A 12,279-nucleotide genomic window follows, 5' to 3' on the forward strand; every position below is an offset into this window, starting at 1 on the left:
AAATCTCGTGAATTTCCAATTAATTTAAAAAATATATCAAATAAAATTGGATTAATCCATAATACTAAAAGTTGTCTTAATTAAACATTTAAAGAAATATAAAATTGTTTCAAAATACATTTCATGTAAGCAATCTCATTAATCCAACACTCATCCCGTTTTGGTTGAGCTTATCCGCTGTAGAACAAAGGGTACGCACATTGTTTAACATGTCAACCAAATTTGATTGTAATATCGAAGTACTGTAAAAATTTCCTGATCTAATATTCATTCTTATAAGAAACTGATAATATTAAAACCCATCTTTTGCTATATAAAGAGAAACGATCATCTGATAGCTCTTTACTCATGCATAATCATGCGCTTGTTACAAGTCAATACCCATTATATAAGAATTGGAACTCTTTGTCTTGTCAATTTTCTGTGCCAGCAAGTTATGATTTTGGCTTCTCTCTCTCACTTATTTAATTTCTTTAAATTCCCCATTAATTTATTCATTTTTTATCTCATATTTGCAGACAAATACTACAAACTTATAAACATATTCTCGGTATAGATTGGTATCGTAGTTATTAGCGAATAAAATCATTATAATAAATCTTTCACTCAATGCATTCGCCTTTACCAACTACAATAACAGTTTAGAAAGCTGTTGAGCATATGAAAGTCCAATTCGACTCTAAGCTCTAAGCTGCAAGGCTCAAAGACCACAAATTCACGATAAACACTTCATGTTTTCTTCGTTTACTGGCCCTCCTTTAGCTAAAGAAATCGGGATGCAGTTTCTTTTTGACGAGTGTAGTTCTTTTTTTTGAGGAATCAGCTGTTTTTTTTTTTTTTTTTTTTTTCATTACACCATTTTTCATTACTCGGAAAGGAAAAATCCTCTGATTAAATCCGGGAATTTTATTGGTCCACGATATAAGACATGTTTAAGCTTTTCATCTTTTTTAAAGTGAGCTTATGGATTATAAAAGATTCCTAATTTTGTTATGGTATTAGTACTTCGTAATGAGGTAAGTAATGAATAACATCATTCTTATTCATATCAGAAGACATTTCTTTAATTATGTTGATTTTGTAGCTGTTCCTGCATTCTAAGAAGCTAAGAAAAATATCATACCTAAAAAGCTGAGAATCGATTCAGAGTTGATTTAATCAATCAAAATAATGATTAACTTTTGAGATTTTCTATGGACAAAAGACTAAATATATTGTTGTCCCTTAGTGGTATTTTGTTTAAATTGTTCTAATGCATTTTTCAGATGTTCGTTAACATAGTTACTGGATTCCAGATATTCGCCCTCATTGCCAATTGCGTTATGACTTGATTACTCTGATGATGATCAAAGTATAGAGTATACGACACATTTTCCTTAACTATCATTTTCAATTTTTTTGTATTCATATAGTATATTGATGATAGGTATTGGGATGGTATTCTTTCGAATTGCATTTGTTCAGCTATTTTTGATTGTAGGAATTTCTCGCTAATTTCATAATATGCTGTGAAGAATGCACCTTATGTTAGGAATGCGAGTGATATGCGTGTGTAAAAACAAATTTAGAATTTCTTTCTTACTGCCCTGTTTCCTTGCGAAACAAAGTCGTTTTCCTTTCTTGATAGTTCACATCGCTGACTTCTTTGTCTTCGATACTGGTACATTCTCGAACCTGTGCTGATTCCGTTCTGTGTACGTGTACTGTGGGAGTCTTCGTAAAATACTTTATTATTCAAACCTCAAACTTGAGTAATTAAACCACCTCGCAACCGAGCCATACCAGACAAGGAACTATAATGAATGGCTTTGTAAGGAAAAAATTGGAAGGGATTTTATGGATGCTAAGGTTACAAAGTAGATTAAAATCACTTACAACAATAGTCTTTGTTCACTACGTTATAGAATCGCCATTGTGGCGACACTCCCGACTCGAGAAAAATAGCAAACAAAATGACTGGACTTGTTATCAGTCTGCTCTTAGCTCTTTGGCATTGTTTTCCTTCCGCGGAATCGAGGACGGATGGATATCTTCATAATCTTCTAGTTCGATATTCGGGTCCACGACTTGGTATTATTTGTTTTGACTGATGCTCAGCTCTAAAGGGTAGAGGTGGTTCAATGGTCTTTTCTAAATGTTTCCACCGGACATTTTAAGTTAGACCGCTCGAATATTACCGGCTTGTACTATTAACTTGGTGATGCTCGCCAGAGGCCAACATCCTCTGGGTACTGCTCCTGTGTGCACCACGACAATCTCTCTCACTTATAGAATGCGTCTGCGCGTGTGTTCCCTTGTGCTCTCTTTGTTTGCGGTCTCGTAGTGTTTGAAGGTATTTGGTTTGCCACTTTTCCCAGAATTTATCTGCTATTATTGCATCTTCTTTCCAGTAGTTCAACAGGTAACCTCGATTATGCGAATCTTGGATGATTCTTCTCGTTAGTAGTGGAGACATTGCGTATCCTTGTGAGCTGAGAAAATCTATAGGTCGTAGTGGCTGCATATTCTCGTCATCAATTACAATCAAAGAACGAGAATTCATTATTGCTTCAATTTCTATCGCCACTTTAGTCATTTTTGAGCTGTCTAGGAGATATTTCCCGACCGCTACTCGAAATATAATTTTGAAGATTGAAATTAATCTTCTTTCATATAATCCTCTAGCCCAAGGTGCGTATGGGACAGTATGCTTCCATTCTATATTTAAAGGCCTTAAAAACGCTTGTACTTTTGGTTCTTGACGTAATTTGTCCAGTTCGTTGAGCAAGGCTCCGTGAACGTGCATGATTTAGGTGCCTTGATCACTCTGTGCAGCGAGGATGGATATCCTTTTCGGGCCAAGAATCGTCTAAGTGCTTGAAGGCAGCCAATACTTGATAAATCGTCGGTTATTTCGAGGATGTGAACTGCCCTGGTTACAAAGCATGTTAGGAGTAGAATCCATCTTTTTTCTATTGTGTCAGTTCTTCGTACCTGTATAGGTACCAGATAATCCAATCCTGTATGTTGAAAGGCTCGTGCGTGGATGATGCGTGTTATTGGAAACGGTAAAAATTTGGGTAGAGAAAATGGATGAGCTCTCCACCGTTTATAACGTTGGCAGTTATGTAAAATACGAGATTTAGATATTTTTAGATATTTCAAGGAAGAAGAAAATCTTCTTCCTTGAAATATCTAAATTTTGTCAAATTAATACTTGGACCAGCATGCAATGCGTCATTATGGAAGTCGAATATTAGCAATGATACTATGGGTGAATGTCTATCCAATAAAGCTTGATGGTTCTCGATGTTGCTCATGTTTTCCATGCGAGAAACATGTCGTATAATCCCTGTTTTATCTGTTTGCGTAACGTGCTGATTATAGTTTGCTAGTAGTTGCTGGTCTTTCTGAATGACAAAATTTATTGCTTTCTGCCAATATTCGCATGAAATGAGCTCTTTCTTCTTAAGCATTCTATCAATATCGCGATAAACTTAACTGACAGTACTGATTAGACTTTTCCAAGAACCAAATTTTTGTATGTCCAGCAATGTTGAAAGTGGATAATTGGTGTTCTAAACTGTTTGCGCTGTTGTCATCATTATACTTTCTTGGTCCTCTTGAGCTTGTGTTTCATTATTATCCTTTGATAAACTTTATATAGGAGGGGTTCAGGTTGGTATGCTTTCTCCATTTTATAGCCATGTTGGTCCATTTCACCACAGGCAGTTTTTAATTCTCCGGGAGACATCCTCCTGGACAAGCTATCAGCTGGATTTTCCCTTATCGATACATGTTGAAAGGATACGTTCACTTGCCTGCATTCTTTTAAGCGGTTTTCTACGAATCTTGATTGTGTGCTAGACTGAATAGTCAACAATGGACTATTTGAGAGTCGCTCCACACCGTTACTGGTAGATTTTTCCTTTGAAGTTCCTTTCGAAGTTGCAATTAGTATGGCTAATAGTTCTAACCTGGGAATAGTGATGGCCTTTAGTGATGCGAGACGTGTTTTAGCCAGCCATAATTCTGCAGTTTGACCGGGAATCAGCAACTATGCTACGACCCTATATGCTTTAGACGAAGCGTCTGCGAAGATGTGTATCGAGCTAGTTTCTTTTATTTTAATATGTCGCATGAGTGGGAATGTTTCCTGCGTCCATGTCTGGGAGCGTTTGTTCCATTCGGATAATCATTCAACGCTAAGAGGTTCGTCTCAAGATAGTTTATCTCGCCATAGTTCTTGGAGGAAGGTCTTAAATGATATGAGAATAAGAGAAATCCATCTTAATGGATCAAATAAGCTTATCACTACGGATAGGATGGTTCTCTTTGTTGTTGCTTTTGGTAATTCTTTCAGTTCCAGAATTATTTGGTCCGTACTTGTGTTCCATGATATTCCTAACAATTTTACTGTTGTGGTTGGGACGAGATTTTCGTTGGGTAGTGAATTGTTGAAATCTTCTTTGTTGATTTAAGTTGCCTTAGGTTCATTTTAATTGAAGCAAAGTACTGCTTCGTTAATTCGTATTTGTGATGAGCTTCTTTGAGATTTTGAGCTGTTAGTAGAATATTATCAACGTGCATATTTCATTCAAGCTCTCTAGCCAGAGAAGTGTTCATTTTTTGGAGAGCATATCGTATGACTGTTGCCAGGAGAAGCGGGCTACAGATCATACCAAATGATAATCGAGCGAATTGAAAAATTGCCAAGTTTGTAGTCGTCGGAGGACGATATATGTCCGTAAGCCAAAGGAATTTTGTAAATTTTGTCATTTATGTGCAAAGTTAATTGATTGAAGACTCCCACAGTACACGTACACAGAACGGAATCAGCACAGGTTCGAGAATGTACCAGTATCGAAGACAAAGAAGTCAGCGATGTGAACTATCAAGAAAGGAAAACGACTTTGTTTCGCAAGGAAACAGGGCAGTAAGAAAGAAATTCTAAATTTGTTTTTACACACGCATATCACTCGCATTCCTAACATAAGGTGCATTCTTCACAGCATATTATGAAATTAGCGAGAAATTCCTACAATCAAAAATAGCTGAACAAATGCAATTCGAAAGAATACCATCCCAATACCTATCATCAATATACTATATGAATACAAAAAAATTGAAAATGATAGTTAAGGAAAATGTGTCGTATACTCTATACTTTGATCATCATCAGAGTAATCAAGTCATAACGCAATTGGCAATGAGGGCGAATATCTGGAATCCAGTAACTATGTTAACGAACATCTGAAAAATGCATTAGAACAATTTAAACAAAATACCACTAAGGGACAACAATATATTTAGTCTTTTGTCCATAGAAAATCTCAAAAGTTAATCATTATTTTGATTGATTAAATCAACTCTGAATCGATTCTCAGCTTTTTAGGTATGATATTTTTTCTTAGCTTCTTAGAATGCAGGAACAGCTACAAAATCAACATAATTAAAGAAATGTCTTCTGATATGAATAAGAATGATGTTATTCATTACTTACCTCATTACGAAGTACTAATACCATAACAAAATTAGGAATCTTTTATAATCCATAAGCTCACTTTAAAAAGATGAAAAGCTTAAACATGTCTTATATCGTGGACCAATAAAATTCCCGGATTTAATCAGAGGATTTTTCCTTTCCGAGTAATGAAAAATGGTGTAATGAAAAAAAAAAAAAAAAAAAAATAACAGCTGATTCCTCCAAAAAAAGAACTACACTCGTCAAAAAGAAACTGCATCCCGATTTCTTTAGCTAAAGGAGGGCCAGTAAACGAAGAAAACATGAAGTGTTTATCGTGAAATTTGTGGTCTTTGAGCCTTGCAGCTTAGAGCTTAGAGTCGAATTGGACTTTCATATGCTCAACAGCTTTCTAAACTGTTATTGTAGTTGGTAAAGGCGAATGCATTGAGTGAAAGATTTATTATAATGATTTTATTCGCTAATAACTACGATACCAATCTATACCGAGAATATGTTTATAAGTTTGTAGTATTTGTCTGCAAATATGAGATAAAAAATGAATAAATTAATGGGGAATTTAAAGAAATTAAATAAGTGAGAGAGAGAAGCCAAAATCATAACTTGCTGGCACAGAAAATTGACAAGACAAAGAGTTCCAATTCTTATATAATGGGTATTGACTTGTAACAAGCGCATGATTATGCATGAGTAAAGAGCTATCAGATGATCGTTTCTCTTTATATAGCAAAAGATGGGTTTTAATATTATCAGTTTCTTATAAGAATGAATATTAGATCAGGAAATTTTTACAGTACTTCGATATTACAATCAAATTTGGTTGACATGTTAAACAATGTGCGTACCCTTTGTTCTACAGCGGATAAGCTCAACCAAAACGGGATGAGTGTTGGATTAATGAGATTGCTTACATGAAATGTATTTTGAAACAATTTTATATTTCTTTAAATGTTTAATTAAGACAACTTTTAGTATTATGGATTAATCCAATTTTATTTGATATATTTTTTAAATTAATTGGAAATTCACGAGATTTCAAGTTTTTGAATGATCTGAATGCTTCTAGGATGGTTGAGTACCTTTTTATCTTTTCTACTTCGCCGAGAAACAAATTCTTTGTTCATCGACACTCTGAACTGATTTGTCGAACATTGTTGGTGAAGAATTCCTTCGTATATTCACTGGTCTTTGAGAATTTTTCCTTGTCCGTAATTCTATTGAGACAGTTTTGCTTCTCCATCATCCCTTCTTTATCCTGGCTATTTAATTTCTTTTATAGGTTCATTGACCAACGCAATCTCTCCCTCATGGGGAACTATTGTACCTACATCTTTTAGGAAAGAATGTCCTCCTTGGGTTCTTTTTCGAAACTAGTCATTTTTCCGTGAGAATATTCGAACCAATAGTTAAGTTTCTCTTTGGCATTGGTTTGTATGAGAAAAATTCTTTCAGTTCATTGTCGTTAAGGATTGGGACATCGAGGTTGGAGGAAACGAAATCACTAGATATATATTAAATAATTTTTAGAATTCACGTAAGTTTTCAACCGCTTACTTTTGCAGAACTCGAAGATTTTGGGTCACGTACAGCTTTACCAGTTATTATTATTGAACAGATTGTTTTATATTTTATCATTTTAGTACTGTTTTATTTTATTACATTTATTTTAGTCTATTTTGGTATTTCTTTGTTAGCAAAGTAATTGTTAATGATATCATTTGCTCGATAATTCCTGTTTAATAGTTTATCAATGAGCAAAAATTACGAACTACTGGATGAGCTGTTCGATAAAGTGTTATCATGCACTCATATCCAAAGTCATTATATGGAAGCATTTATTATGAAATTGGATGAAATTTACAAATTTTCTAACCGGCAACTGCCACTCAATACACTTATTTTAGTTAATTCTTTGAAGTAAGTGTTTTGTAAAAATTGTGACACTCAAAATAAATGACCAGTCATCTTATAATCGTTTTTATTATCTTTCATGCCGAATTTAACTCTGGAACTTTAGTGATCCAGATCTCTGTATTGCTTCTGATAACTAATTTCAATTGTACACTTTCCTTTTTCTCTGTTACTGTAATAAGTGAGAACTGTAAGAATAAGAAAATAAAAAACATGAGATCTGTCAGAATAACAAATTTTGTGTCTTAGATAAGTCTAGATATAGGTCGATTTTCAGATCAAAGTTTTATCCACTTCCACAAGTATTTTCACCTGAATATTATCTGAAACTTGCGGTTGGTCCACTTTGCTATTCGCTGCATATTTCAACTTCAAATATGTTCAACATTGGTTACGTAGTACTAGTGCTGCGAAATTGTTTGGTTTCTGTCGAAAATGAGTCAATAGGACGAAACCAGTGGACGTTCTTCTTAGTATGGTTCAAGAAATAATATTATTTGATAAGTTTCAATTCAATGTTGAAAGTGATTTAGAATTATGTATAGCCTCGAAGATCTTGAAAAATACACGGATACATCTGATTCTTAATTTTGGGAGGTGGGAGACACAAATATATCGTTGAGAAAAGGTAGTTGGATAATATCCTTTCGAATTCCATTTGTTCAGCTATTTCTGATTGCAGGAATTTCTCGCTAATTTCTTAATATGCTGTGAAGAATACACCTTATGTACAGTGCGGGTGATATGCATGGATACTTTCAAACTATTTTTGTCGAAATTTGAACCAGTAGCACAAGTACTTGTCATCCGAAAGTTGTTCGGCATGATTCAAAAGGACGAAATACAGTGAGTTATCACAAACCAGAAATATAATGCATCATACTTTATAAGAAATTATCATACATTGTAAATTAAGGAAAATAAGAACTATTACCATTCTTGTTTTTTTTTTTTTTTTTTTTTTTTTTTGTTTCTTAATTCTTATTAGATTTCAAAATACTACATTTGTATATTTTTCGATGAAAATTTCTAATTTCTTAAGCATCATTCTTATCATTGTTTCCTTTCAGGAGGAAAAATTTTCACAAAATCAACATTTATGATGAAAAATCGTAAGTTTCGTTTTTTTCAACTTTGCAGAGTTACACGAAGGAATAGGTATTCCTGTTTATTTATTTCTTTATTTTTCGATGTGATAGTGTAAATCATTTCATTGTAGCTGATTGGAGAAAGCTGCAGTTGAACATTTTTGGCATTCCGCTTTTATTTGATACCATAAAAGAGCGATCAGCACGTGATTCACACACAATTGATGCGCCGGTTTTATTTGAAAACCAAGCAAGCAAATAAACATCCGAAATCATGAAATATAACTTTTAAAACTGTCGCTTTATTTCAGATTAAAATTCGAGGCACAACTTCTGGCATGGATTATTGACTTGTTTCGTTCCAAGCTTAAGTATGAGGTGTTTCGTAGAGAACTTGGTTTTTTCTGGGGTGATATGGTCAGTATACGTTATTCATATCTCAGTGATGGATTGCAGTACTATTTGTCTGTTTTCATATTTGCTCAGGAATTGGCGCTTCGTAGAATGAATCCGGAATTGATATTAAATATTTATAAGCATTTTCTTCAACCTCTACAGGTGTTGTGGTATTTTCCGATTATTGAAAAATTCTTTTATCGAAGTTTTTACGATGAAGTTAGCATTCTCGGTTTAGGATATTAAGTTGGATCTTATTTAATTCTTGGCTTCATTTTTAGACTTCTAGGCTTTTTTATTTTTTTAAAAATTTTTTTAATGATAAGGTATTGATCACACTGGTCCTTCATGGAAGGAAAAGAACCGATTTTATTCAGGTTACTTCCAGTTTTAAGCGGTTCTTTATCAATATTACTGAGTTGATTATTTGCGACTATTTAGAATATTAAGTATCCGTAGCATTTAGAGTTTTCGTTTCAAATTAATTAGGACTGTTTTGCTTCCACTTGAAAGCTGCTATAGTTTTATTAATTCCTTAATAAAATTCAGAGAACAAAACATTGTAACAACTTATTGGTTTTCAATTACTCATTAGTAAGCAGTTTCTGAATGTCATTTCGCTGCTGATAATTATTCCTTATCGATATTAATTTGTTGATCATCAAATATCCACTGTTTTAGAAATATTTATCCGAATTTGTTTGTAGTCGCAAATATCAGATTGGACAGAATTGGTGAAAATCGAACAACAACAGATAAATCATGGAAGCCTTGAGGTGCCCGCCAATCAACTGTCTGTTAGTATGGAGCGTTTAGAAATGGAAACCCGTCGACAACAAAATATCCAGTCACTACCACTGCTCCAATTTCAGTATTCACAAACTTTAAATTTTGCTGAAACTTTCTACATAGTGCACACATGCTATAACCGATGAATCTTGTAATTGATCGATTATATATTGAAACTTGTTCTAAATTTCTGATCAATTTTGGAATTTTTTTTTGGATTCTGGAGAATTGATCGATTATATATTGAAACTTGTTCTAAATTTCTGATCAATTTTGAAATTTTTTTTGGATTCTGGAGAAATAAAATCAGTTTCAGTTTATTACGCATTTCCTATAAATTCGACGAGAATTGTATCAAATCTCAGGATGATTTTTGGAAACGTTTCTGCTAAAATATTTTTCGTTACATTTTATATTATCTGGTTTTTCTTAATCATTCACAGCTTTTGTGAAATTTGAGTCTTAAATGAAGGACATCATAGTTTCGCGAACGAAGATTTGTGAAGGGTCTATGTTGATACACCAATATGGCATAGGCAAGTCCTATTGCAAGGGACAGAACGGAAGATCACATTGGATATGGCACAGTTTTTAATAAGTTGCATTTTTTTAATTGCTTTTCCGTACATTCGAAAGAAATTCTCATCAAACAAAAACGAAACTTTCATGACAAATTCTGATGCCATAAGCTAGAACACGTCTATTACTCTAATGAAGGGTGAGCAACCGATATTAAAAAAATCAGAATAAAAAGACGGAAAATGTCGTGGAAGCAAATTTTTGTTGTGGAAGATTTGATCGTTTAATTAATTTTGGAAGAGGTTTTTGATCGCAGGGAGATTGTTGGATGTAAATGTAAATACGTGAGGTAACCGAAAAATACCAAATTTCTTTATTAGCAGAAGTAATAGGCAATACGTTGATAGAGAACAATTGAAATTGGAATCGTCAGTTCTTGGTAATAAATTACACATATACTCAAATCTTTAACAAGCTAACCCTTATATAGCAATTATTATGTTACATTATATGTGTTAAGGTGTGGGAGTGGTTTATAATTAGACATTTTGTACAAAGGATAAATTGTCTTGACATGATAATAAGTTACTTTAACAAGAGGTTTACAATGGGTATCACAAAAGAAAGCACGGTGGTTGTCTAGACATTATGACAAGTGGCTACTATAATGAGTTGTAATAGACATTACATGATAGATGCTCCTAGTATATGAATTGATATAAGATCAAAAGTTAATTGAATTGTAAAAGACATCAATGGATTGTTATGTTAAGCATTATTAACATTTATTTAGTGCTTTGCGATGTTAAAATCCGCGACAGAAAAAAGATTAGAAAGTTTTTTTCATCAAGTAGAAAAGGAATTGGATTTAGCACCAGAAATCAACAATTACTAAGAAAATAGCCAGAAAAAAAGGTAAAGGCGCCTTGAATAATTTATTGGATTTTCGAAACAGTGAATAATAACTGGCTGAAATATATTCAGAATACTATGAGCCCGACAAAGAAAAGCGAAGACAAATATGAACTGAGTTAGCTGAGAAGAGGAAGGTATTTTAAATTTATTAAATGAAGGACGTGAAGTTAAAGTATGCTAGCAGTTCAGCATCTAAATCAATATGCAGGCAATACATAATCAGGGAAGTAGATTTATCGCAAATGCAACTACCGATATCTGATGGCAACTGAAAATATGAAGAAATTTTGGAATAGCTTTGATGTTCTATGCATTTCAAGCCAGTTGCTTAATATCCTGTCTAAAAGAAGGCGCGAGTACTTCGATGTTAAAAGTTAACAAAACACTGCACCTTAGAAAGATGAATGTAGAAAAAAAAGTAAACATCTGTATGAAAAGTAAATTGCCGGTTCAAATTTCAAATGAAGTGCATTAACAAAAAGAGTAACAACGGTTGTTGGTTAGTAAATCAACCACAGTTCCTGAAGAATTAATTCATTATAAATAATAGAAAATAATTTAGAAGTTGCCTTTAATAGTGAACAGAAAGACACGGAAGAAGTTCAAACGATCAAACTAAGATTCCATATAGCTCTAGAGAAGAGGGTTTCTTCTTTATCTGAAATCAAAGTTGAATTAAAAAAAAAACGAGAACCAAAAATTTAAAACCTAATGTAGTGAGATAAGAAATTCTTGTACCTTTTGTATAGAGGTTATTGGATAACGAATGTCGAATTTCACTTTTTCTTCAAAGAATAATCGAAGTTCTGAGCGGAGGAATAATGGGTTCTCTTAACTTTCTCAGAAAAGGGTATGCGACAAAATAACTTGCCAATAAAAGGAAACATTTTATGTTTTCACTGCCTAATTTTTTTTCTTCATATAGGTGCTTTCCATGTTATCCAATTACAAGCACGGTGTCGTGAATTTTTTTTGTCTTGAAAGGTTTTGTCAAGGACCAGGAACAAACAGGAATCTAAAGGATTTATCTTGATTGTAGAATAGGCAGTTTATATCGCGAAACATTAATCATAATGTTTTATTGTAACATGCGATATTCTTAGGTTCATCATAGATTCATTTCTCATGTGATTTCTTTGTCATTTTTATCTAATTAATAATCCCATGTTTACCTACTGATTTGAGTTTGTCACAATT

At 33.3% G+C, this 12,279-nt stretch overlaps 2 protein-coding genes across 3 annotated transcripts; one reads left to right on the top strand and one right to left on the bottom strand.

The window, feature by feature from the left end:
• Positions 1-2,032: 2,032 nt before the first annotated feature.
• Bm614 (SD27140p, putative) lies at positions 2,033-2,785 on the bottom strand (the record flags this gene model as incomplete). The annotated part of the gene is made up of 2 exons (XM_001902940.2): positions 2,033-2,099; positions 2,178-2,785. 2 exons carry the CDS (start codon positions 2,783-2,785, stop codon positions 2,033-2,035), a joined length of 675 nt encoding a protein of 224 aa, XP_001902975.2.
• A 4,429-nt stretch (positions 2,786-7,214) lies between these two features.
• Bm17285 (Uncharacterized protein) lies at positions 7,215-9,794 on the top strand (the record flags this gene model as incomplete). Of its 2 annotated transcripts, XM_043083082.1 has the most annotated exons (6): positions 7,215-7,381; positions 7,653-7,848; positions 8,058-8,221; positions 8,446-8,487; positions 8,775-9,021; positions 9,567-9,794. In XM_043083082.1, the coding sequence occupies 6 exons, from the start codon at positions 7,215-7,217 to the stop codon at positions 9,792-9,794; spliced, it is 1,044 nt and encodes a 347-aa protein (XP_042939016.1). The 2 variants fall into 2 exon arrangements, with proteins under 2 accessions (XP_042939016.1, XP_042939017.1); XM_043083083.1 differs by lacking the exon at positions 7,215-7,381 and having other exon boundaries at positions 7,753-7,848.
• Positions 9,795-12,279: the final 2,485 nt, after the last annotated feature.

This window comes from Brugia malayi (genome assembly GCF_000002995.4).
Source record: "Brugia malayi strain FR3 genome assembly, contig: Bm_227, whole genome shotgun sequence".
NCBI lineage: Eukaryota > Metazoa > Nematoda > Chromadorea > Rhabditida > Onchocercidae > Brugia > Brugia malayi.